The 27425-nt window shown below is 52.2% G+C and overlaps 1 protein-coding gene and 1 long non-coding RNA gene across 8 annotated transcripts in view; one reads left to right on the forward strand and one right to left on the reverse strand.

Moving 5' to 3' along the window:
- Positions 1-1941: 1941 nt before the first annotated feature.
- LOC137215314 (uncharacterized) lies at positions 1942-26738 on the reverse strand. 7 transcript variants are annotated; one of them, XR_010939253.1, is made up of 5 exons: positions 26620-26738; positions 15998-16292; positions 15090-15303; positions 5611-5920; positions 1942-5361 (listed from the first exon to the last, which is right to left on the reverse strand). It is a non-coding gene; the product is annotated as an uncharacterized lncRNA (long non-coding RNA). The 7 variants fall into 7 exon arrangements; XR_010939251.1 differs by lacking the exon at positions 26620-26738 and adding an exon at positions 24625-26074; XR_010939254.1 differs by lacking the exon at positions 26620-26738 and adding an exon at positions 6855-6940 and having other exon boundaries at positions 15998-16702.
- The window catches only part of TSHZ3 (teashirt zinc finger homeobox 3), a 69410-nt gene continuing 68619 nt past the window's right edge, over positions 26635-27425 (forward strand). The window contains exon 1 of the mRNA XM_067720385.1: positions 26635-27079. Coding sequence (XP_067576486.1) covers positions 27040-27079 — 40 coding nt within the window. The 5' untranslated portion in view covers positions 26635-27039. The remainder of the gene's footprint in view (positions 27080-27425) is intronic.

Here is a 27425-nt window from a genome sequence, read left to right on the forward strand (position 1 = left end):
TTTCCGGCTTCCTCTTCACATGCCCTTTTGTCACTGGCACGCCTCTTCCAGGAAGGGGAGCTTCTGTCCCACTCTGCCTCTGGACCCAAGACAGCCCAGCCAGTTAGCACCATATGACTAATTCAGATTCATTGTCATGGATCAAATCGCAGCAAAATATTTCCAGTTGCCAGTCTCTGTTTTCCAACTGTCCCTCTGTTATCCATCTAAGTAAACATTTGTTCTGCTTATCTTTTTTGAGCAAAGACATGAATCACTCGCCCAGAAGAAAGCGTAGCAGCAGCTGTTGCATATTAGGAATCGACATTTGGGAACAGGGCCTGCTAAATGGGACTCCAGTATGGGCTTCGCTTTTTATTTGTCCTCATCCTAGAACAGGAAACTTAGGGCACTCTGGGAGACTCACCGCCAGGTCTGCCTACGATTGGTGGCAGGATACTGGAACAACCAGAAGCCCCCTACTCAGAAATTCTTCTCCTGGCTTGCCGAGGTAATCTTGCTGAAATCCCACCCTTAGTGCTGCCCTTTGGCTGAAGAGGGATGCTATTTCCAGTAGGTTCGTGGGACAGTGCTGTGGTTTTGCCTGAGGTGGCTACACACGGACCGGTTTGCTGTCATTGAAAGCATCTTGCGGAGCCCTCTGTCAGACCCTGGCTTCTAAGGAAGGATGGGAGGGAACCTTAAAACGAGGGGCTCTCAGAGTTTGGGGGCTTGCAGCAACTTGCATGGAAAACATATTTTCTAATAGGCTCTGTGCTGGGCATTTCTAAAAGTTTCATATAGGCGATTTAATCCTCAAAAACCAATCAGCTGGGAGAAAAGCCGACATAGTCAAAGCAGGCAACAGACAAAGAAACAGAAGTTTTGGATCAGAGAAGGCTTTGGGCCTGGTGGATTTTCCAGGCTGGGCTTGGAAGGGCAGACAGGGTTGACCTAGGTGGGGAGGAGGGCAGACTACACTTAGGTGGAGGAAACAGCTTTTGCAAGTGTGGGTAAGATGGGGATGCTTGGGCATAATTCTAATGGACCAGTTGGAACCGAGCAGAATAGAGGGTACAGATTCTGAGGAAGTTCCGAGCCCCTCTCAGGGCTCAGGGTCTAAACTGGACAGTCCCCCGCCCCCGGGTCGGGGGGGCGGTGGGAAGGGCAGTGAATTCCATCAGTCTTCTGCAGCCCAATGCCTAGCAGGAATCTGCTTACCACAGGTGCTCAGTAAGTGCATATTAGTGGGGAGATGGGAATGACTTTAAAGATGGTCTCCATGATCACAATTTAAAATTTTTTACTCAAAAAAGATAAGAATGAAAAGACAAAGCTATTGATCGGGGAAAAAATTTGTAAATCACTTACTCAATACAACAAAGAACCTGTACCTTTAAGTATACAAAGAACCCTCAAAACGCAACTGTAAGAAAACAAACAACTCAATTAAAAAATGGGCAAACACTTCAAGAGACGCTTTACCAGAAGGATGTAAGGATGACAAACGGGCATGTGAAAAATATTCAACATAATCAGCCATTAGGGAAATAATGGCTGAAACTTAAAACCATAATGAGATACCATTATATACCTATTAAAATGGATAACATTTTAAAAATACTATCAATACCAAGTTCTGGTAAGGTCTAGCAACAGAAACTCTCATGCATTGCTGATGGGAATGAAAAATGGTACGGTCACTCTAGAAAAAGTTTGGTTGTTACCTATAAACGTACACTCACCATATGACCCACACAGTCCTATTCCTGGGTGTCTTCCCAAGAGAAATAAAAATCTATCTTCACACCAAAACCTATATAAAAATGTTTGTAGCAGCAACAAAGAGAAACACATATTGATACATGCAATAATTTGGATGAATCTCAATGGCACTGAGCCAAGCAAAAGAAACCAGTCTCAAGAGGTTACATGCATGTGATTTGATTCCACTTCTGTGACATTCTTTTTTTCTAATTTGTTTTTTTTTTGTTCTCCTTTTTTTTCTAACATCTTTATTGGAGTATAATTGCTTTACAGTGGTGTGTTAGTTTCTGCTTTATAACAAAGTGAATCAGTTATACATATACATATATCCCCATATCTCCTCCCTCTTGCGTCTCCCTTCCAACCTCCCTATCCCACCCCTCTAGGTGGTCACAAAGCACCGAGCTGATCTCCCTGTGCTATGCGGCTGCTTCCCACTAGTTATCTATTTTACATTTGGTAGTGTATATATATCAGTGCCACTCTCTCACTTCGCCCCAGCTTGCCCTTCCCCCTCCCCATGTCCTCAAGTCCATTCTTTACATCTGCGTCTTTATTCCTGCACTTCTATGACATTCTTTTTTTTTTTTTTTTTTTTTTTTGGCGGTATGCGGGCCTCTCACTGCTGTGGCCTCTCCCATTGTGGAGCACAGGCTCCGGACGCGCAGGCTCAGCGGCCATGGCTCACAGGCCTAGCCACTCTGAGGCATGTGGGATCTTCCCGGACCGGGGCACAAACCCATGTCCCCTGCATCGGCTGGCGGACTCTCAACCACTGTGCCACCAGGGAAGCCCTATGACATTCTTGAAGAGACACATTGTGGAGAACAGACCAGTGGCTACCAGGGGTCTGGGGTGGAGGGAGGCTATGTCTATAAAGGGAAAACATGAGGGAGTGGGTTTATTTTGTGGGGGTGGGTGATGGAACTCTCCTGTATCCTGACTATAGTAGTCATTACAGGAATCTACACGTGTTAAAATTCCTAGAACTTGTGTTCCATGAGGAAAAGGTGGCCTCCTGACCTGCCTCTGCTCCATGAACCAGACTGGAGAGGAAGCTGGGGGCCTATGCTTAGCAGCAGACTTTCCCCAAATCCCCCTGCTTTGGGTTTGATATTCACTCTAGCCTTTAACAGTGTCATCCTCCCATCTTCCAAAAAGAATTGGGGAGGAAATCTCAGGCTTATGAGTCGGGGCCTGGGGACACACTCCTCCCATGGAGTGTGTCCCTGTGCCATGCGTGGTGTCTCCTAAGCCTTGTGTGGTGTGTCCTGAGCTACTTGAGGTTCCACTTGGCAGACTGGCTCCTGCGCCGCTGCAAACATAGTAGAACAAGGTCCCGAGCCTCTCTCATTTTTGTTCTATCCTTTGCACTATCAGGTTATGGCTGTCAGCTCATTTTGTAAAAAAACAATGGTTTGTGTTTCTACTTGGCATTCTTGTTCTCTCATTTATTTGCCTTTTTTTTTTCTTTGGTGGGGGGTGGGATAATGATTTAGAGGGAAAAGATGCAGAAACTTCTTTGCCCTACCAGCTTAACCCAGACCTCATAACTACATTATCAGAAAGCTACTGGGGGTTGTGCACCATCGAAAGGAGGGATTAAACCAAGAAAGAAAAGACAGAAGCTCCAGGAAGCAGGGAATCCAATGGCTGAAAGAGGTGACGGAAATTCCCAGGTTGGCGGTGAGGAAGAACTCCAGACGGCAGCTGTGTAGTCACCCAGGTATGGAACCAGACTGCGATGTCAGAGGACTCAGAGGGGCCTCCAGCAGCAATGGAACATCTGAAACGTTCGACCTTGTGGAAAGTCCTGCTGAGAGGTTGTAAGGGTGGGAAAACTTAATCACATGTACAAAGAAAGTCAGGCAAATTGGCTTCAGAAAAAAAAAGGATAGAAACAATCAAGCTATCCTAGTATACTACCTGACTCAACAGTGAACAATATTTATATAATAAACAATGAATGCTAATTTAACAAAAATTTGTGAGATAATCATTGAGAAGGAATGAGGGCGGGGGTGAGAGGAGAGGGGAGTAAGAAGGCCAAGGTCACACCACTAGTCAAAACAGGGAGCTGGGGTAGGATCCAAGCTTTTTTTTTTTTTTTTGCGGTACGCGGGCCTCTCACTATTGTGGCCTCTCCTGTTGCAGAGCACAGGCTCCGGATGCGCAGGCTCAGCAGCCATGACTCACGGGCCCAGCCGCTCCGTGGCATGTGGGATCCTCCCGGACAGGGGCACGAACCCGTGTCCCCTGCATCGGCAGGCGGACTCTCAACCACTGCGCCACCAGGGAAGCCCCAGGACCCAAGCTTTTAAGTGCCCGCTCCATGATGCTTGTCATGGGGTGCCCAGAGCAGCACCATCGATTAGGGTGCAGTCAGGGTGTGTGGGCAGTGCAGAGTCCACAACAAGAGACAGTAGTATCCGTGTCTATCTTCCCCAGCAAGAGGGAAACTGCTTTGAACACCTCTGCGGTTCTGCCATCAGTGTGGGCTGGAGTGTGACAAGGGCCCTACCCTGGGACTCTGGGTCCTCAGTTATAAACTGGAAATGAGCAGCCTGCTCTGTTCCCAAGCTTGTTGGAAACAGACAGTACAAGCCCAGCCTCACTTGCCAGTGCCCAGCTGGGAACTGGGACCACAAAGACCATATCTGAATTTCAGCTGATACTTAGAAGCCTCCATCAGGATGCTCAGCTCAGAAACAGGATGAAATCCCCTTCTTCACAGGTCTCTGGAGGGAGCAGAGCAAGGCTGCTTTTCTCATCAAGCATCTGATTCTGGAAGAACTTATCCCCTAAAACCCAGACAACAGTTGGAGGGACCAGCCTGGAGAAGGGGCGCTGGAAGAGAAAGGCAGACCGACACCCCACACGCCAGGCTCAGGGCTCCCCACTCTCGGGAACTAAAGAGGTGTGTTAGGTCAGAGAGAGAAGTTCTAGAACTCTGATCCTTGTCCTACCTGTGACAGCCAAAGTTATTAGGTATTTAAGGACCATTTTCTTATTTTCCCCTTCTGAGGATCATTGACATTCATCTCATCTTTTTGTTTGTTCTAAGTCCTGCTTGTGAGCCCTTGACTGTGATGTTCCCCTGCCAGAAGTGCCTTCCCTCAATCTGACTCTTCTCCACTTTTCCAGAAAAGGGCTTAGATGGGAAGGTCACAGGCCCAGGAACCTGTAGCCCAGGACTTCAGAACTGAAAGCCCAAACTCTATGACCCACTTCCTCTTCTAAGCCACTTACTGTTGTACCAGAATTGTGCACCTGAGTCTTTTTAATGTGACTGCAAACTCCCTGAGAACAGGAATTATATTAGGGTCAGCCAAGCTGTGTAACAAATAGGTCCAACATGCAAAGTTTCAACACAGTTGATTTGATGTTTATTTCCTGCTCACATGGCAGTCTTTGAAGTGTCACTCTGGGACTCGTGCTCCTTCTAGTTTGTGGCTCCACTTTCCCTGGCTCCCCCTCGTCATCTGTGTCCAGCTTATGGAAGCGGCAAAGGCATGGAGGAGTGTTCCCAGGGGCTTTTTATGGGTTAGGCCTGGAGGTAGAACACATCGCTTCTGCTCACGTTCCATCTGACAAAACCTAGACAGCCACACCAAACTGCAAATGAGAATGAGAGATACAGTCTACTTGTGTCCCCCACCAGGGTGTGGCCTTGGTAGACCAGCTGTTCTGCTGCCCCAGCCTCCTTTGGTGCTCCACACCCCCCAGAGCCAGCACAGAAAGGGACCTTCAGAGGAAGTTCCAGAGAACTTGGTGAGGTGGGCCCAAGGCTGCTGGTGCTCTACAGAGAGAGGAAGCTGGCCATGTCAGGGCTGAGTTCTACCTGGGGCCCCCTTGCACCTGTACCTGCCGAGCTGCTCAGACGAGGTGGGCCCTGCAGCAGCTGTGGTTGCATCGGAAAACAGACTGAAGGCTGGTCTTGACATCCACATAAACGTCAGCCTGGCCTCTGCCCGCAGAGGTAGCATCTGTGCAGAAATCCATGCTGTCGTGCCAGGCAGGTAGGCATCAGGCACCCCTTGAGATGCCACTGTGTCAGGAAACTTGTATGTCTGGTCCACTTGTCCTGGTCACAGACTGGGCAACATAGAAGATGAGGATGGCCTTGAAGAGACTGGTTTCGGCAGAGTGGTAAAAACAAGGGCCAGACTAAGAGCTTAAGGAAAGAACAGAGGTAAGTGGGCTGGAAGTTAACCTTGCCAATTAATTGGATAAAATAGGGCCGAAGTTGGTAATGTGTGTCACAACTCATGCACACACACACACACACACACACACACACACTCACACACACATATGGAACAGGTACCCCTCTCCAGAACCCTTGCTTTCTGCTGCCGCTGTCTTAGCCCCCATCTTTCCCAACTTTATTCCCCCGCTGAGAGGCAGCTGACTCGGGATTCAGGTACGTTGGTGTGAGGATGTGGCTGCAGGCTGTGTTGTGTTGTGGAAAGCCCACTGGAGTAGAAAGCATCCTTTTTAGATGCCCTACCTTCAACATAGATCTTCACTCACCACCACAGCCACCACCCTAGGCCAACTGACTGCAGTGTCCTGCCGGGACCACGGTCCCTGCTTACTCACTGGCCTCCTGATCTCGCCCTTGCCCACCTAACCCCATTATCCACACAGCTGCCCTTGTGATCTTCCAAAATTGTCAACCTGATGGTGCCTTCCATTGGCTTTCCACATCCCCACCTCTCCATTCTCTTCTCCTGCATCACTTTCTTCACAGCAATTCATTCTACCCCTAATCATACTTTACTTCTAGTCATTTCACTTGGTTATGTGCTCTCTCCCTGGAAGGCAAAGTCTGTAAGAGCAGGCCTTTGTCCTCCCCACTTTTGTGTCCCGGCACCTACTAGGCATGCCAATGTTTATCGAAGAGATGCAGTTTCTTTAAGGCTCAGTTTCCTCAGCTATCAAAGGCGGACAACAAATTCTTGTGCGCTTCACCTCGTCGGGGTTTGTGGGGATTAAATGAGAAAAGGAGGCAGAGCAGACCCCAAGGTCTGTGACATGGGCAATGCCACGGGATCCTGGTGAAGGCTGCTGCCTAAGGATTCTCATTTTGCGGGATGCTTTCTTACCATCACAGGCCCCTTCTGAGGTTGAGCTGTGGTGTCTTCACTAGAAACAATAGCCACAGTGCTCCTCCCAGTTGAGAAGCCTGGGACTGTATTGAAAATAAATTAGTAATGCCTCATTCTCAATGAAAAAAGTCTCAGGGAGATTTATAATTTTATTCTTTCTAAGTGTGTAGAATAACATAAATCAAAAGGAGCAATAGTCTACCTTGTGTTTTGACTACTTTGACCCTCTTCAACCTCTGCCAATTTTTATCTCATTTTTGTTTAACTTTATACATCAGAGTTTAATTTGAGAGCTGGTCAAGAAGACAGTGATGTATAGGTTACATCAAGTGCAGCCGAAATTACCCTGTCCCCAGGGACCTCAGGCTGAAGGGAGGGTCCCCGTCCTGTTTCAGGGGGTAGAAGAGGAATGGTACAGTTTGCCCCTTGAACCCAGCCCCCCTCCACCCAGCAGGCTTCAGTGTTGCCTCTCGTTTATTGATCTGGCCAGGTTTGAGGCGCTCACAAGATTGCATCCATCCATGGCTTAAGCTACCCAGCACGGCCCCAGGCTCAAAGCATTAGCCACGGGGGACGATATCATTTTAGAAACCAGAAAAGGAGTTCTATTAGCATTGATTTTTCCTCTTCTTTAAATTGCTATCTTCTCTGGGAAAGTGTGCCCAGTTGGCAGTGTTGTCTGGCCAAAGAGAACACTGGCCTTGCTTCCCTGAATGTCCGGAGCAGGGCCTGGCATCCCACAGATTACTCGATAAGAATTGATACTTGAATGAATGAACGAATGAATGAATGAATGAGTTGCCTTCTGCTTCCTCATTAGTGTTGGTGTTCCAGCTGACCTCAAGTATTTTTGGAGAGGAGAAACACAAATAGGTGAATTGGGTCACTGACTTAAGAACTGGTGAGTTGCTGAGTTTGTTCTAGAAACTTCCTTACGGATGCTTGGGACCAGGGGGATCTTGAGATCTTCTCACGCACCTCTCGTCTGTCACATCAGTGTTCACCAAGATAGCCTGGCCGGGGGCTGGACGACTTCTACTAAACACCTCTAGGGACAAGCCACTCAAGCGGTGACCCAAGGGTTAGCACTTTGTAAATGTACATTTCCTTCACAGCACTTATCACAGTTTGAAATTACAGACTTGTGCAATTATTTGATTAAAGTCTGTCTCCCCACTAGACCCTAAGAACACTGACAAGTTCTGTAATTAATTCGCCAGAAAAGTCTGTTTGTTCACCTGTATCTCTAGGGCCAGGCACAGGGCTTAACATCTGGGAAGTGCTCAATAAATATTTCTGAATGAATGAGTCCAAAACAAACTGGCGGGGGGACGGTGCTGTGATTTGTTGTTAGCAAGGCAGGAAAGAGGTAAAAATGCCCAGGTACAGAAGTCATATTACACCTGACCACCTGACCCACTGTCAATCCAAAGGCCAGTAAGGGGATTGAGGGAGGCATTAAAAGGTAGCTGGATCTGGGAACTAGGTGAAGATGCCAAGGGTGGCAAATATCTCTGGTAGATTCCTTGTTCTGGACTTGTACTGCCCAATACAGTAGCTAGTAGCTACCTGTGTGGCTACTGAGAACTTGAAATGTGGCTGGTCTGAGTTGAATGTGCTGTAAGCGTAATACATACACCAGCTTTCAAAGGTTTACATGAAAAAAGGATGTAAAATATATCACTAGTAGTGTTATGTTGATGACATGCTGAAGTGAGAATTTAGGGCTATGAAATCAGGTTAAATAAAATGTATAATTGAAATTAAGTTCACCTGTTTTTCTTTTAAATGGGGCTATAATAAAATGTAGAATTGCATATGTAGCCAGCATTATATTGTTACACTGTTCTAGAGGAAAGTCCTTGGAGGAGTTATTAATTGGTCAAAAGCCTTCACATGAATGCCCACCATTGGAAAGGCTGAAAGTCTGTCTGTTCTGCAGCCAGCATGGTGCTAGGTACTCTACCGCCTAGTTAAACAAAGGTTTATTCCTTTGATCCAGTAATTTTATTTTGGGGATGTCCTCCTGTAGAAGTAATCTGAAGTGTGAAAAATTCTTTATACATAAAGTTATAGTATATTATTGTAGTGTTATATAATATGAATGAAAAAGAGAAAATAACATAAACATCTAAATAGTAGAAGAATGATAATCTCAACTATAAGATCCCTACAATGGAATATTATGCAGCCATCAAAAATTCTGTTTACCAAAGATTTTATTCTAACATATGGCAAAACGCTGTGACGATGTTCAATCAAAAATATGAAATCCTAAACTGCACACATAATACGACTGTAACCCACGAGCAAAAGCTCAGGGGAAAGCGAGTGGAAGGGGTTCTACCAAACCATTACAATCGTCTTTGGACAAGGAGATGAGTGACTTCCCTTTTCTTCTTTCTAGTTTTACGATTAAATGTTATTTAGCAAGCTTTTGATAAGAGAGAATTGTACACATCTTGTCTCAAGTCAAAAGGGCCAGTCTCAGGAGTTTGCTTGAGTGTTGTAAACAGCTGCGGGTGGAGAGGCGCGCCGATTCTGGATTGCCCCTTGGAAGCACACACAGTCACAGCGAGCAGCGTGTACCTGGTGGGTCATGCAGTCCCTTAGCCAAGTACACGTGTCCTCCATCGACCTCAGACTCCTTGAGAACAGCCACTGCAGTGTAGTCCCCCTCTTTCCTCCTGCCCAGCACAGAGCCGGCACGGCCCACAGCCCTGCAAGAGGGTACGGCACCTCTGCTGGCTTCCTGCCGCACCCTTTCCCGCTCTCCTTCCCCTGCGCCGGGCCCGGGAGGCCCACCTGGACGGCTGTTTCAACCCTTGCCAACTAGCTTCTGGTGGGGTTTACCCAAAGTGGAGTCTTGGCAGGAGAGGGGAGGAAGGGAGGGCAGGGCAATGGGAGATGTCATTACCTGGTCACCTCCCTGTGGGTCTTCTGAAGGTGGCAGCTTTAAGATGCCCTCCTTCTGGTTTCCAGGAACCAAGGACCATCTCATCTCGTTCCCCGCAAGCCTCAAGCTTCGACAGTTCTGTTCGCCTTCTCTTGTGCATCCCTTCCCCCTTGCCATCAGCCCCTTCAGGAAATCCTTCTTGGATCATCCTCATTTGAGTGTGTCCTCTTTCCTGCCAGGACCCCAAACTGACACAGGACTTAACTGAAAGCACAGCTCCTGTGCCACCCAGCATACCATGAAGAGAGGCACAAAGCACTTCCTAAGATGCTGGGCGTCCCTGGGCCTTGCGCTGTGGAGAGTTGGGGCCGAGCCCTGGGGCCGACAGACCCGAGTTCAAACACAAGCTCTACCCCTTCTAATAGCCATGAGGTCCTTCACTTCTCCAGGTCTCACCTTGCTCACCTGCAAAATGGAGTAAGAACTCCTACATTGCGGGAGTATTGTGCTGATGAAACGAGGTAAGATACCTATACTTCTTAGCATGTTGCCCAGCGTGGGGTAAACTCCAGCAAACGTTAGCTCTCACTCTTACTGCTATTATTAACCGGGGTTGTCAGCCTCGTGAGTGCAAGTGTCCTGTCAGACCACCGCATCCAGAAACGTGCTGCAACTGGGACTAAATGGCCCTCCTCCGTGTCCTGGGCTGCAGAGGACCTGCACCCAGCCGCATGTTCCGCTCTGCACTGCCCCACGAATGGAGAAGGGGGTTGGGTGGGTGGCCGCAGAGCTAGAGGAGAGGGTGGGAACCAGCGGGACGTGCAGTGCTTTGTGAGAAAATCACCTGTTTATTTAAATATTGTACTCATGAAAAAAATGCCAGAATGAGAAATATGGGCATTTATGGTAATAATCAAAAGGGAGGGAGTAGGGATACATAAATGATCGAAAATACAGGAAAGAATGATAAGACATTTGAAATAAAAATTTGCATCGTTAAAAATATCTGGACTTCAACCTCAGAACGAGCGTATCTTTTAGAAGCTCTTCGAAAACACTTCCCCGCTCTCTTTGTCTCTTTTCTTTATAAGCCATCTTCTCTTTAACTCCCTTTGGGAAACTTCTTATAAATGAGGATTTGCCTCTCAAGGGATTACTCTGGTTAGGAAAGTGTTTTATTAAAAAATATATGTTTGCCACAGAATGCTGAGCGATATAATTAGCTGGTCCCTTCTGTTTTATTTCAAAAGGCTGTATGGCCAAGTTCTAATTAAACATATTCTCAGGACATTTGAAACGTGGAGGTGCCTCAGAAATGGGCACTAAAATGAAGGAAGCGAAGGCTTGGAGGATGTAAGCCGGGATGCCGGTGCTCTGGCCACAGCGTACCTAGCACTTAGCCTCATTTCTGTTCCTGAGTGCACAGCTGCCGCGACCGATGATAAGTCTGCCGCAGCTACCCTGCCCTGCATCTGGGAGGCAAAGAGTCCTGGGCTGGGATTCTGGGGACCTGGGTATGTGACAGGTCATCATGTCCGAAGTGAGAGCTTTTAAGGTCCCTGCTAGCCCTGACTTTTTTTTTTTTTTTTTTTGCGGTACGCGGGCCTCTCACCGCTGTGGCCTCTCCCGTTGCAGAGCACAGGCTCTGGACGCACAGGCTCAGAGGCCACGGCTCATGGGCCCAGCCGCTCCGCGGCATGCGGGATCTTCCCCGGCCGGGGCACGAACCCGCGTCCCCTGCATCGGCAGGCGGACTCTCAACCACTGCGCCACCAGGGAAGCCCCCTGACATTTTGATTGTACGTCTGGATGGGTTCCTCTGTCTAGTTCTGGCCACATAGCATAACAGTGTTCCAAATGCCCGTACTTCATTTTACTCTGTGAGTCCAGGAATAAAAGACAAGGCCATGGAATCTCGGTCTTGATGGCTCATCCAAGAAAGGCAGGGTGAAGCCCTCATTTGCAAATGAGTAGAATGATGCTTGTTTCCTCCTGAAAGAAGCAAACGACCTGAAGATGGAAATATTCTGTCTGCACACAGCAGGACAGGCTGGGAGCCCAGAGTTGAGTTTAAAACAACCTCCTCTGAAGTCTCCCGCCTTGTCACCCTGGTAGCACCCTCACTCTTTGCAAAGCATTTACACATCCATTAAGACCTCTTTAGAAGCAAGCAGTTATTGCTGAATGATCTCAGTCATTGCTGATGGGGATACGCAATGATAACAGCCACTTTGGAAAACAGTTGAGCAGCTTCTTCTAAAGTTACACATACTCTTACCATAAGACCCAGCAATCCCAATCCTAGACATTGAGACGCAGGAGAAATGAAAACTTATGTTTACACAAAACCTCTATGTCCATGTTTATAGCAGCTTTATCCACAGTCATCCCAAACTGGAAACAACCCAACTGTCCTTCAACTGAGGCATGAATGAGCAAACTGTGGTACATCCATACAGACTGTTGAAATACTCAACAACATGGATAAATCTCAAATACTAAGCGAAAGAAGCCAAACTCCAGAGGTGACATACTTTATAATCCCATTTATATTACATCCTGGAGAAGGCAAAACAATAGGGATGAAGAACAGATCAGTTGTTCCTGGCGTGGGAAGTGGGAGTGAGGGGCAGGAGGATACTTTGTCTATGAAAGGGCAGCACAAAGGAGTGTTTGGGGTGATGGGACTTTCCCAAACCTTGATTGTGGTGGTAGTTACACGACTCTATGAATTTGTCAAAACTCGGAGAACTGTATACCAAAAGACTGAATTTTACTCTATTCAAATTAAAAAAAATAAAAATTTAAAACCCTGGCAGCCTTGGTAGTGAATGTGGTGGCCTTTTGAGGTTGCCCTGCCCCTTATTCATTTCACCCTATAAGGGATTAAGTCTATCAAGGTATGGCATTCTCTGGTGATGACTACTGTCCACAGAAGTGGCCCCTGAAAACTGGAGGGAGGGACATAGATTACATGGGCCAGGGACAGGTTTTTTTTTTTTTTAAATCTCTTTCCTATTGGATGTGGACAAAAAAGAGGCAAGTGGGTCCATTTACCACTTGTGACCACTCTTGAAATCATGAGACAAAACACCTTGAGGATGAGATGATCCTGACAACACAGAGCTAAGAGAGGGCAGAGAAATCTAGGTTCCTGTTTGTATAATTGAGCCAGGATTTACCTCTAGACAATTTCCTTAAGCTAGTGTGAGCAGGGGGCTGTATTACTTGCAGACTAAAGCATCCTAGGAAATGCAGTCAGGGAGCTCGTTGAAACATTTCTGTTCTGATCCACAGTCCCAAAGCAACTTGAAACAAACTGGGCAATAAAGAACTTCTATGAACAATAGAAAACATATCCAACAAAAAATGGGGAAAGGACTTGGACAGGCACCTCATGAATAAGGAAATCCAAGTGACCACAAACATATCAAAATGTACTCGATCCCATCAGCATTCACGGACATGCCAATTAAACACAGAGAGACGGTAAAAACAACCACTAGAGTAGAAAATATTAAAAAGAAGGGGAAGAAAAGCTTATACTATCATAAACTGACAAGGATGTAGAACAATGGGAACAGTTAAAAACTGCTTGTGGGCGTGAAAATTGACATAATCGCTTTGGAAAACAGTTGGGAGTTACAGATACACATACTCTATGACTTAGCAGTCGCACCCCACCATATATGTATAACAGACAGCATGGATACTGTTATGGCTATTATGAAAAATGCCTCTGTGAACATGAGTCCGAGGGAATTCTGGAGAAGTGGCCCCAGAGACAGACGACCCGGATGGTTACAAGTTTTGCTTTACTTCATTACCATTTATTCCAGCCAGAGTCCTCTTAAAAGTGTTTGCTTTTAAGTAAAAGTTGAATCCTTTGAAAAGTATCAGTTCTCTCTTTTAAGTCTAATGTGTTAATCTGACGGAGTGCTCTTTCTGATTGATTATAGTTCAGACCAGATCTGTGCCTTACAGAGACTACTAAGACTTGACACAGCTATCCTGTCCAACTACTCCTTATCTGCCTGGAGATCTTTCATCTTAAAAAAAATTAAATCATCAGGGGCTTCCCTGGTGGCGCAGTGGTTAAGAATCCATCTGCCAATGCAGGGGACACGGGTTCGAGCCCTGGTCCGGGAATATCCCACATGCCGCAGAGCACCTAAGCCCGTGCGCCACAACTACTGAAGCCCACGAGCTCGTGGGCCCACGTGCCACAACTACTGAAGCCCTCGCGCCTAGAGCATGTGCTCTGCAACAAGAGAAGCCACTGCAACGAGAAGCCCGCACACCACAACGAAGAGTGGCCCCCGCTTACGGCAACCAGAGAAAGCCCGCGCACGTAGCAACAGAAGATACAAGGTAGCCAATAAATAAACAAATAAATAAATAAAATAAATATATTAAAAAAAATTCAATCATCAGGGCCAGACCCAGACACGCAGGAGACCACACCCAATGCCTCTTGTAAGTGAAATATCTACTGTGGGTCCAGGCATAAACTTCATGCATTTTCCTTGTATAAAATCCTTTCATGCTCTTATTTGAGCCTATTGACTTTATTTAAAATATAAATCTAACATGCCCAGACGTCTGCTTCCACGACTCCATGTTTACCTTAGAAAGGTAAACGTGGCAGGGAATGGCTACGAGAGCCCGTGACACTGTGTAAGAAGACAGACAGAAAACACCTCAAGTCACCTGGGTTTCTGGATGCATTTATTGTAGGTACAACAATGAAATGTTAAATTAGAAATTGACTAAACCCTTTTTTAAAAAACAGGAACATGCGCAGTGCATAAGGAATGATTATCATCCAATCTTTAGCAAACCTTACTATTCAAAAAAGTTGTTTTATAGATATTTTCCTGTAAGGAAGTCATTCTGTGAGAATGTAGAGATGTTAATCTAAATCCGAGTCTCTAGAAGCATATGTGTGTGCATAGGTGCAAATATGTAGACCTGCACACATACATGGACACGGATGAACAATGAAAAGTAGTATCTATATTGTGTGTGCGTGTGTGTGGTGGTTTGGGTCCCATTAAAAACTCAGGATTTGGATAGAATTCACCCTGATAGCTGAACAATTATGGAACAGCTGCATCCTCAGAACAAAATGACCTTTTCATCAAGTTACAAAACATTAAAGGTTAAAGAATGTTTGGAAGGAAGTTAATACTTTTAAAACATTGAGAAAATTGCCATTCTTTCAAAGACCTGACCAAAATGAGAGCAAAGTGCCAGAAGGCATCTACGAGCCTTACCCCGAGGAGGGGTGACATATTTGCATCGCCTGCTTCATTCAAAACTATGAATGAACCTACCTCCTCAGGAAATGAGACAAGGTGGGCCTGGGAGCCGCACAGCACGGGAGCTCATGAGACGAACCCTTAACGGGCTGGCTCCTAATTGCAATTTTGAAATCACATTGCTTCTCCTCTCAAGTAGCGATGGCAAGGCGAGCAAATCAATGAGACTGTCAGATTTTCCAGGCTTCTATTTTCCATCTGACCTGGATGGTGCAAATTCCACTCGCTACTAACAGGGAAAATAGAAATATCAGTGAGGCTCTTCACCAAACCCCTTCCTTTAATTAACTCCCAGAAAGGCCTGGAGAATCCACCTGACTTGCCCTACAAATGCCCACTCTTCCCAGAAAGTCAGGCGGTCTGTGTTCTGCCCTGCCTTCCACACCTCCCCCCTTTCTTTCTTTTTGCCCCACTCGAAGCACCTGCTTGCAGCATCCTCCAGGGCATCCAACCTCAGCCTGCTTATAAGCCTTTGTCTTCAGGGAGGTCTGACCCTGTGGCAGCCCCTCTCGCAGTGGCTGGAGGAGGGGTCACTATCATTAGACAACCACTGTATGTCAAGCTCTTCACCAAAGCACCAACATGCGTCATCCCAGGGAAGCCTCACTTTCCCTGGGAAGTGGGATCTGCTGTGACTTGCCCATCGGCAGACAGCTAGTAACACCGTTCCTCTTTCAAACCCCGGTCTGACCCTGAAAGCTCCCGGAAGGCAGCGCAAGGGAGCAAAAGCTTCAAAGGACTTCTCTGACTTTGATCAAATTTTTCCTCCCCAAGTCCTACTCTGCCTGGGAAGGAGAGAGCCGCCCATTTTAGAGATGAAGGAGGTGAGGCTCTAAGAGCGTGGGCAATCTGCTTGAGGTCACTTGGTGAGTTATAGGCCGCCAGCCCAGGCCCTGCCTCGCATGGGCAGAGCTTGCACTCACCTGTTGTGTGCACACGTGCAGCTGCTCACTTGGCCCTTCTGTGCTGCTGATAGGTGCTTCTCCTAGCCACCTTCCCTCACGCCTTCATGCATCCTGGGCTGGAGAGCCAGCTCTCTACTTTCTCACCTTCGCTGTCTACCTTCTAGACTCCTGACGTGCCCCAGATAGGACCATCCTCCAGAGAGGTGGCATTTCTGGACATTTGAGATGGGTGTGTCTCCATGACAAATTTCCCCATTGGAGGACGACTCTGGCCCATTTTCAAGTCTCATTTTTCCTGGCCGACAGGTGAGCCCTGAGGAAGAGGAAGGAGGGTTTGTGGGCTGCTGGGCTGCTGAAGGAGCCCTCCCTGCCATGTGCCATAGAGCCAGGGGGACTCCACAGGCCCTCACTGTTACTGTGACTGGTAGGCCTTCTCCTAGTGGGAACCCTACCCCCAGGCATTCAAGTTGGCAGGGACTGAAGATTCTCTTGAAAATTAGGGAGGACCATCTGTACTTGAACTCACCCCTTCCCCAGCTATTTCCCCCAAGTATTCCCAGCAAAACCAGAGCCAGAGCCCCCTCTCAGCAGCCAAAACACTCCTAAACACCTTAAATCAGTGGTCCCCAACCTTTTTGGCACCAGGGACCAGTTCTGTGGAAGACACTTTTTCCATGAACCAGGAAGTGTGGTGGGGATGGTTCAGGTGGTAATGTGAGTGACGGGGAGCAACGGGGAGCGACGGGGAGGGATGGAAAGGACGGGGAGGGATGGGGAGGGATGGGGAGGATGGGGAGGGATGGGGAGGGATGGGGAGGATGGGGAGGATGGGGAGGGATGGGGAGGGATGGGGAGGATGGGGAGGACAGGGAGGGATGGGGAGGACGGAGAGGGATGGGGAGGGATGGGGAGGGATGGGGAGCGATGGGGAAGATGGGGAGGGATGGGGAGAGATGGGGAGCAATGGGGAGGGATGGGGAGGGATGGGGAGGGATGGGGAACGATGGGGAGGGATGGGGAGGGATGGGGAGGGATGGGGAAGATGGGGAGGGATGGGGAGGGATGGGGAGGGATGGGGAGGATGGGGAGGGATGGGGAGGGATGGGGAAGATGGGGAGGGATGGGGAGGGATGGGGAGGATGGGGAGGGATGGGGAGCGACGGGGAGGGACGGGGAGCGACGGGGAGCGACGGGGAGCGACGGGGAGTGCAGCAGCAGATGCAGCTTCGCTCACTTGCCTGCTGCTCACCTCCTGCTGTGAGGGCCCAGAACCTGGTCTGTGGCCTAGGGGTTGGGGATCCCTGCTTTAAATGATGCAAAAGGCTTCTTATGAATTAATCCCCCTATTTGGGCCACAGATTTTAAAGGTATTGATAATATCTCTAAGGTGATCAAAAGTCAAAATTCACCCTCTGTCAAATTTGTATTCAGTACCTACCATTTTTTTCTATGTGTATTTACAGTTAGCCAGCCTGGGTCAAGGCTTTGAGAGCCCGCTGCCCCCCTGCACCAGGGTGCCCCGTCTCCAGGTGAATGGGGACTATGGGGAGGATGGCTGCAGATGACTGACTTGAGTATAGCTTGTCTCCAGAGAGGGCCCTAGAGGGCCCTCTGCACTGGAATTCACACTTCCCTGTTGGCTGCCCACCAGCTGCCTTTGGCAGGGGGCAGGGGTGGGGATCAAGCACTCCCTGGGGCAGTCCTTAGCTGGAATCTGCCTCTAAGTCCTGTTGAGATGGAGAAAGAGCAGTGTGCTCACCACTCCACAGTAGAGAAAGACAATTGCACTTCTAAAAACTCTGTACTTAAAAAATATCTACAAAACAGAAACAGACTCACAGACATGGAGAACAGACTTGCGGTTGCCAAGGGGGAAGGGGTGGGGAGAGGAATGCACTGGGAGTGTGGAGTTAGTAGATGCAAACTATTACATTTAGAATGGATAAACAACAAGGAGGTACTACTGTATAGCAAACTCCTGGGATAAATCATAATGGAAAATAATATAAAAAAAGAATGTATATAGATGTATAACTGAGTCACTTTGCTGTACGGCAGAAATTAGCACAACACTGTAAATCAAATATACTTCAATTATATATATATATATATATATATATATATATATATATATATATATATATATATATATGCCTGCAGGGCCATGGTGGGCCCCAGGGTACTTGGCATCGATGAGCCATGCGGGTGCTGGGAAGGGAGAGATGCTGAGCAGTCAGGAGCTATCCGCTGGTCCTTGATGGAAGCCAACCCAGTGTCCCAGAGAAAGTTCCCCGCCGAGTCCTGAGCCACAGTCAGAGCCAGGCCAGGAGGCCAGCTTCCCTGCACCTGCAGAGTCCCTGCATTCCTTAGAGTCCAGAGGCCAGCACCATAGCAGAGCCAGTCTCTTCTATGTGCACTTGCACACTCCCTTATTTCCACACTCCTCCTGACTGGTGCTGTACACGCGTTCCCTCCTTGCATGCTTTTGCACACCCACAGGAGCTCCTGCCTCGGGGTGTGGGTGCTTCCTCCAGGATGTGTTTTTCTATGGGAGGAGTTCTGCTGCTGAAGCCTGTTGTCAGCACACTGGCACTGCCTGCTCAGGCTTTCCCAAGAGCCAGGCTCCCGCAGTGCCCCAATCTAAGTCCCAGCTCCCAGCGCCCTGGAAAGCCCGGCCTGCGGGGACGCACAGTCCTCCGCTCAGGGCAAGTTGGATTTATCTGCTCCAGAATTTCAATATTGGAGTGCTTTGGAGAAGGTGGTCAAGATCTGGGCTGGCGAGGGTCTTATCTTGAAGTGATCTCAGTGGAACAAACACTCTGTTTTAACAGAAATGCTAGATTTGTTAGGGGAACCTAGAGAGGGGAGTTGGAGTCAAGGGGCTAGAGCTGTTCTTAAACCCCTCCTTGGCGTCACCACCTGCCTCTACCATCCATCATTAGGTCCAAGCGCAAGACTCACATGGAGACCGCAGAGCGCCTAGTCCTCTAGGCCAGCGGTGGGAGCTCCCCAGCCCCCCGTCCCACCTCCCGTCCCTGGGGCGGGAGCAGCGTCCCCGCCGTCCCGCCTCCAGAGGGCGCTGTTGGAGAGGTGGTACAGCCAGCTGCCGCCGCGGGCTCAAAGGGAGCGCCCCAGGGACTCCACCTCTAACCCCTGGCCTAATTTGAATATTTCATTGGCTGCCGCCAGTCTGGTCAATTTATCATGCAAATGCGGGTGCCCTCCGCGCCAGAGAGGAGCCGTCGCCCGCGCAGGAGAGCGGCGCCCGATTGGTGGCCGAGACAGCTGCATTTGTAATATTTTTCTTTGGGCATTAGAGTCATTTACCAATGCCATCGCCTGAACTCGAGGCACTGAATCCCAAGCCACTTAAAGGTTTTTATTGGCAGCTTTGAAACTTCTTAACATGTTCTTTTATTTTAAATCAAGTGTCAACGTATTTCTGACCTCCCCCCCAAAAAAAAACCCCACAAAAACTGCAGCAGCCACAAACTATTTTGTTCCCTCATCATCTGTGCACCGGGTGACCGCCCCTGCCTTGTCACAGGGAGGAGGACTCGACCTCTTTGGGGTGAGCACTTGGTAGACCTGAAATAAATTATCTTTGCGAATGCATGCGGTGTTGAGAGGGTACTGACAGAAGAGAAAACAAAAAGGAACCAGAGAGTAGGAGGAAGAAAGAAGATGAAGGAGATGCGGGGAAGAGAAGTGGCAGAAAGACGAAGAGGGAAGGGAGAATTCAGAGCTCCTGTGAGGAGGAGGAAATTCTTGGAGTTATCAAAGCTGCCAAGATAAGAGACTATCTGAATACAAAGAATCTGAACCTGCTGGCCACCGTGTCCCAAAGAATTCTGGCTCTGCTCTTCTGGAAATACAAGGGATATGCACCAAGTTTCAAGAAGTAAAAATGAAAAAGAACGAGGCCCCAGCACAGTAGCCCTCTATTGTACCTGCCCTACTGAGAATTGTGCTAGGTCTCGGTTTTTCCCGTTTTGATATTCAGTGACAAACACAAAACCATAATATAAAAGATAGAAAAGAAGAGCGATATAGAAGAGGAGAAAGGGGAAACGAAATTCCTCCTCATCTTGCAAATTCACTGGCTGGTTAATGAGGTCACCAGGCTCACTGGTGCAACACTGGGGCTGTCTGGTCTGAGAAGACCTGGTGGTTTGATTTCTGAGACCTCCTCCTCTCCAGGGTTGCTGCATTGCACGAGCCCGAGCTCAGCCTGCTAGTGATTCACAGGCACGATTCTTTCCGCGGAACTCGCACCCGCGGGAAGAGATAAGCACCTCCGCTTTCGAGCTAGCAAGGAGCTGCTTACTTCCAGCCAGGGGTGGGCCCCACCGTGGCTGCAGCTGTCTGGAGTGTAGTTTACTTTTTTCTTTTTTCCTTAAGCTTTGCCTAAATGGTTTATAAAAATCCATTTCACTCAGAGTGGGAAAAAACACGCCACGCTGCAGCGAGTAATTCTGGAAATTCCCCGCGCAACTGAGGTCAACGCGTGGGATTTGATCAAAGGGCGTTTTGCCAGTAATTGTGCCCTCCAAACTGGCCTTAATGTACATCTGTCCTTCTTAGACCGCAACACGAAGACTTTCTATTTTCTTTAATTTTAGGTCTCCTAAAAAAGTTTTTTGAAAGTTTGGTGAACGACTGGGCTTGAAAGAGAATTATACAAGAAAGGGGAGTGGAGTCTAAACTGGGCTCCCCATATCTGAAAATCTGGTACTGAGAGCAGAGGAGAGCCCGGGGGTGGTAGGGAAGAAAAATCCTCAGCGGGTCTTGGGAAACCCCAGAAAGTAGTCCCTACCAATCACCCAGCTAGGAGATGGGTATGTAGGCAGACCTGGCTCCCCTCCGATAACCGTGTTCCCTCCCTCCCTGTTAGGTGCATAGTTTTTAGTATTTGTCTTGAAATACGTTTATAACTGCCTGGAAATCCCGAGTCGGAAGAAAAGAAAAAAATGAGTCATCAAGGAGGGGGACCTGCCAGCCCTGGCTTTTTAGAGGGCTTCCATCCAAAGTTTAGGAAGTCCCAGTCATGCCCAGGAGTTCAGGGATGGCCTGGGGGCCGCCTTGCTCTGCCCCGCCCCAGCTGACAGCGGACCTCAAGGCTGGCCAGAGAAGATCAAAGGTCCTTTTGCCTTTGAGTCGGGTGGTCCTGGTGGGATTGGCAGACCCGCAGTGAGAGTAGTTGGCAAAGCTGGGCCAGGCCTCTCTGGCGGAGCCACAAGAAATTTACAAAGTAGGAAGCCCCCGCCTGAGGGGAAGGGTTGGGAGCCTGTGTACCCAAGTGTTGGTGGGGCGGCGGGGGGCGGGGGGGTTAGCTTCACATTCTCAACACCAGTTCTTGACCTTGGGCCAATATGTCTACTTTTCTTCCAGGAGTGCCTTGCCCCGCCCCCAGTCCCATCCAGGCACGCCTGATGCAGCTCCCCCAGGGCTCCACAGAAGTGGCATGAATATACCGCTCCGATTTTCGAAGGTTTATTGCACGTCAAAACTGTAAAAGTTCTTGGGAGAATTTACAGACAAAACATCTGGTTCGTTAAAACAAAGCTACCGGAAAAAGAGAAACAAACTTCACTGCTGTGTAAATGCACTTTTAGCAAACAATTAACCGCCTGGCTAGGGCCTGGCCCCAGGGTCCAAATCCTTCTCGTTTTGGCAGGGGCTGAGGTCCCGGGCCCAATTCTTGGTTGAGGTGTGCAGGTGCTGGCAGTCAGCTTCCCTGCACCCAGGGTACTTCCTACTGCCTAGCCCAGATTGTGGCGAGGAGGAGTGTGAAAGCGGCCGAACCAGAGCGCCAGCGTTCCAGGAGGGCGAGGGCTGGAGAGCACTTGGCGCCGCCTCCCCTGGCATTGCTGGGCAGGCAGTGGCTCCCCAAAGGCCCACCGCCCGGTCAGATGCCCTCACACCTTGAAATGGGGTGCAGACTCCCAGAGCGCGCCCTGTTCCTCCAGGCGGCCCGCGCCTCCCTCGGGGCACGGAGAACCCCTCTTCAAGGTCTGGGCTTAGGCCCCTGGACCCCCAACCTACCCTGGCTACCCTGCCTGGACCGGCAGCTTCAAGGATGCTTCTTTCCGGAAGGCTTTTTCCCTCCTGGCCATCCCAAATGAGGACACACTTCATTCAGCTTGGCTTGGGTCCGGCGGACTCTCACCCACTGCCCTCAACTGCACCTTGTAGACAACCTCGGCTGCCTCCCGGCGGTAGCCCGCCTGCTCCTTTCCCAGCGCGAACTTCCCGACTCCAGACGCAGCGCGCTGCAGCCGGATCCCTGCCCCTCCACCGCACACTTTTTTGGAGCCACGCCTGCGTACTTCCCACCTCCCCAACTCGTCCGGGTCGGGCTCGGGTTAGCCCAGGGCAGGAACACCCCCGGGGTGGTAGAGACCCGCTCAGGTAGGCCCTGGCACTGCGGCCTGGGGCTCCTTGACTTCCGAGAGCTGGAGTCGGGCCTCTAACCCCTGACCTGAAGGAGCCGCGTTTGGAAACATTTGTACTGAACAGGGCTCAGCATCCCGCCGCGGAGAAGGAGCGGGGTTCTACTGGGCCCCAGGCGCAATCTTGGGGGTCAGGAGTTGTCTTCATGGCCCCTGGGAATTTTCGGGGCTCTTAACAGGGTGAGCCACCTGGTCGCAACGGGAGCCGCCAGTTTCCCCCACGGGCGTTTGCCACCGGACATTTTGGTGTCTCCCCACTGTCCCTTAGGCAACTTTCTCCTTTTACTTTTAGGGATGTAAAAAATTATTCCCAGAAACACGGCACTTCCCAGAGGTGGGAGCATTTAACTGGCCTGGGGGTTACTTTTTGCGTGACTCACGCGTGTAAGAAGTTGCCAGGTGCTTGTGCTGGGCGGAAGCCTGTTGTTGCTTTTCAAAGGAATGGTCTCTGCAACTCTTCAGAGTGGGGTACAAAGATTTCTATACAGTGTGCCTTCTACAGAATTCTAGCTCCTCCGCCCGGCGCGGGCTTTTCCGCCCTCTAGTCTAGCGTGAAAACGGCTCGGCCGCTGGATGTGGTGCGCGAAGCCCGCACCCTACAGCGTGGTCCGTCCGCCCTGAGAAAGGAGCCCCAGCGAGCGCCGCCGCGGCCGTCTCTGGCCTCCTCCGGAACCGCGCAGACCTGGGCGCACGCCGAAAAGCAGTTCCTGTATCCCTTCGAACTCGGGAATCGCGGAACGAATAGAAGCACAGGTTTTGACCTGCTTTTGTAGTCGACTCGGAGGGGCCGAACTCACCAGGCACCCGGACTGATACTTTCACGGTAGGAATAATGCAGATGTATCAGAGAAAGTGCCAGGGACAGCCGCCCCGCAAATGTCCGAGGAGGAGTAGGTTCTATGTTCGCTCTTCCTCTTAAGTTCTTGGGAGGACAAGAAAGGCCCTTTGGCCCGGCCAGACTGATCGGGGCATATGTGAAGGTGTCTGTCTTCTGGACACTGTGGGGGGGGGGGCGGGGGCGATAGGGAAAAGCAAGAAGCAAACGCAGGGGAACATGCCACCACCGCCGGGGTCAGTACTCTGGAAGAATTGCCGGGAACCCCCTGCAAAGCACTGGCTTCTCCAACGTATGGCCCTGCTTTCTCTCCCGCTGTAAGTAAAATGTGAATTACAGACTTACTGCCACCCAGACACTATTGCTCCCTAAATCTAGCCCGTGGTTCTCACTGGGATCCGCGTTTTCTTCCCTCCTCTCGCTCCTCACTGTCAGGCCATGTTACAAAGCAGCCAGGCGGGGCCTGGCAAAGTTTTAGATTGAGACCTCCTGGCTAAGACCTGCCTGGCGACCTCGACAGCCTCAGACTCGGCCCAGCAGAAGCGGGTTTAAGCCACGGAGTTCAGGTAACTTCCAGGTCTATACTATGCGTGCTGCGGATTTGGGAAACCTCCCTTCCTTCTTTCCTATGCCGTACCCAGTTCACAGAAAAGGGGCAGAGAGAACTTGATGGAATGCAAGGTTGACACTGTCCCCCTGCATCTGTCCCATCCTTAGAATGGCCTGCAAAGCTAGTCATGTTTAGAGGTCCCGGTATTCAAGGGAGTGCGTGTGGCTAAAAGATCCCCGTAGAGATCCGGGTTCCAGACTGTGCCAAGCCGGGCCGGAACCCTGTTTGCGTGTCCGGGCAAAGTAGCGCGGTCGCAATATGCACTCCGCATAGCCCGTGTTGTGCGTGACGGGCTGTCGCGGCGATGTGAAGCTCACTGACACTGATGGATGCGCCAATGGTTGGACGGACAGATGTTGGGGCGGACTGCACTCCGCGCGGCCCCTGAACTGGGGAGGGCGAGGCAGCGATCAGGCTGTGGCTGCCGGCGGCGCGGAGACGGGAGCTCAGGCCGAGGCCGGCAGGGGGAGGGGGCGGAGGCAACTGAGGTTGGGAGAGCAGCGCGAGGAAGGAAAGGAGTGGGGAGCACAAGCCAGGGCGAAACTCTCAGCCTTCCGTGCGCGGCGCCCAGCGCCGTGCACTCACTACAACCGGCGGGCCTAAGTGGGCGCTCGGCGCGTGGAAGGTGAGCCGGGGGCTGGCAGGAGCTGACCTCCCGCGGCGCCTACCCTCCTTCAGGCAAGTGGTGCTCAGTGCCGCAACCAGAATCCTAGAATCCTGAGGCCACGGGCGGCGTCTGCCAACTCACCGTTTTCTCGTTCGCAAAAAGCGTTTCACGCCCTACGGCCGCGTCTCCCGGGCCTGGAGGGACAGTCGTTTTGGCCTCTGCGGCCGCAGGCACCAACTGCACGCCGCGCCCCCGCCCCCGACTCCGCCTCACAAGGCCAGCCTCCGAGCCCAGCCTCCGCTCGACTCCGACTTCCCGCAACCACCCGGGGTCCGCATCCCGCAACTCCGAGCGCTCTTGCGCGCGCCAAGGCGCAGGAAACGTCATTATAGCCCGGGAGGACGGCGGCGGCACATCTGCATTCAGGGAGGCGTCTGGACCGAGCCCAAGCTCTTAGGCTGGGGGCGAGCGGAGACTTTTGATCTTACCGTCAGGGTGAGATCACGGTCTCCTAGTCTAAAAGAGAAAGCATGCCTGTGAACTTTTAAAACAAACTTGCAAAAACAATCACAAAGAAAAATAAAGAAAAGAGGGGGCAGAAGAAGAGGGAGAGACTAAAAAAGAAACATAAGGTGGGGGGGGCGGGGAAGGAAGGAAGGAAGAAGGCCAGGGTTTGCAGCTCCCGGAGCGCTCAGGCAGCCAGTCCCAGGGCACTGGGCTCCGGCCCTCGCCGGGACTCTCGGACGCTGGGCCCAGGAAACTCCCTGGGCCCCAGCGGCGCGCCCGGGAGCAGCACCGCCTCGGGGGCAGTAGGCCTGGCGGCAGCCCCCGCATTCCCGCCAACGCCGCCCGGCAGCGCCCGGAGCCGGCCCCGCCGCTGCCGCCCCATTCCCGGCCCAAGAGCTGGCCTAGGGAGACGCAATCGAGCCCGCAGCGCATCGATGCGCCGCCGCCCGCGCCTCTCCGGCTCCCGCTCAGTCGGCGCCGCTGGGGGGTCGTCCCAGTGAGCTCCGGCCCACCAGCGCCCTAGCGGCCGCCCGTAAGTGAGCCCGCTTTACCCCGCAGCCAACGCAGCCCTGCCAGCTCCTCCTCTCCACGGCCCGCCGGCCCGGCCCGCCGCGAGTCTCAGCGATCCCAATCACCCAATCAATAATCAATTCTGTTTGCTCAGTACTGCTGGCTGGCCGGGCGCAGGGCGCGGTGGCCCCTCTCGGGGCGCCCCGGGGCGAGGGATGGGCTTGGGTGCCCGAGTTCCTGACCCCGTCGCCGTCCCGCCCTGGGATCTGCCTGCGCCGGTGGTGGGGGGCGCGCCCCGGCGCCTAGGTGGCGAGGGGCGGGGTGGAGGTACCCTGATCTTCCCAGTCAGGAGAGGAAACTTGGAGGCACCCCCTCCCACACCAACCCCCGGGACGGCCCGGGAAAGTTTGCCCGGAAAAAAAAAATTGGGGGAAGTGGCTGCGGCGGGTCCCGGGGGAGGAGCCCTGGTGGCGCGGGGTCTGAAAGCAGCCCCCACCCACTCGGGCCCGCGCCCACTTCCTCCCCCGAGGGCGCCGGCGCCCGCCCGCGGGCCCTGCCATCCCCGGGGGTGCGCTGGCCCAGGCCCGGGGGTCCGAGCTGGGGGCTTTGGACGCGGCGTGTGGAGAGAAGTGCGGCCTGGGAGGGGCATCGGGGGACGGCCAGGGGGCGAGGCCGGGTGGGGAAGAGGGGCGGGCGGGAGTAGCTAGCGGCCCGGGACGGGCTCGGCCGGGCCGGCGCCGCGTCCCTGCTTGCGCGCACGGGGCGGAGGCGGAGGGGCGGCACCCCCTCCCCAGGCTGGGCGGGGGTCCTAGACAGGCCCGGGGCCGGGAGCGGGGGCGCGGCGCCCCCGCGGGCGGGCGAGTGACACGATCATCTCCTTTTCCTTTAAGCTTGCCTGTTGCCGACGCCGCCGCTCCAGCCGCGCAGCGGGCATAAGACTGGACCGCCGAGCCCCGGGCCGCGGCAGCGGCGGCTGAGCGCCCCCTCCGATGCCGTGACCCCCTGCCCGGGGGCGGGGGCCGGGGCTTCACCGGCCCGGGCCGCTCCCGCGCTCCTCCTCCCACCCCTCTGCCCGCCTTCTCCCCCTCTCCCCGCCCCCCGGCCCTGAACCTCGCGCACCTCGTCTGGGGACGGGGCGGGGGGGGGCAGGGCCGCCGCTCCTCCCCGCCCCCTCCTCCTCCGGCCTCTGGAGCGATTTGTCAAACTTCCCAATCCGCCGGCAGCGCGGTCCTCCTCCTCCTCCTCCTTCACCACCTCCTCCTCCTCTGCCTCCTCCTCCCCCCGCGCTCCTCCCTCCCCGCGCCTCCCTCTCCCGCCCTCCTTCTTCCCTCCGCACGTTCGGGGATCGCGGCGGAGCGCGGAGCGGGGGGGACGCGGAGAGCCGGGGCTCAGCAGCATCCTGCGGGCGGCCGCTCTCCGGGGGGGAGGCTGAGAGCCGGCCCGCCTCGCCCCCCCGCGGGCCCGCCGCCCCTCCCTCCCTCTCCTCAGCCCGGCAGCGGCGGCGGCGGCGGCGGCAGCGGCAGTCGCCGGAGGAGCATCATGCCGAGGAGGAAGCAGCAGGCGCCCCGGCGCGCAGCAGGTACGAGCCGCTTCCCCTTCCTCCTCTCCTCCGCCTCCTCTTCCTCTCCTCGCCCCGCGTCTCCAGCCGGCGGCGACCCCGCTTCTTGCCCCGCTCCTCGCCCCTCTCGCTCTGGCCGCGCAGAGTAACTCCGGGGCGCCGGGCTCGCTCGCCGCTCTCCTGTCTGGTGCGTGCGCCCGCCTCACGGACCGGCGCCCCCCGGACGCCCCGCTGCGCTCTGCAACCCCCCCCCCCGCCCCTTCCCGCTCGCACCCACTTCGGGAACCGTGCTCGCTCGCGGCGAACTGAGCCGGGCTGGGTCCCTGCCTCCTCAGCTCTCTGCCTGGCCGCGGAGAGAATGGGAAGG

This window comes from Pseudorca crassidens, chromosome 20, assembly GCF_039906515.1.
Source record: "Pseudorca crassidens isolate mPseCra1 chromosome 20, mPseCra1.hap1, whole genome shotgun sequence".
In the NCBI taxonomy this organism is placed as follows: Eukaryota; Metazoa; Chordata; class Mammalia; order Artiodactyla; family Delphinidae; genus Pseudorca; species Pseudorca crassidens.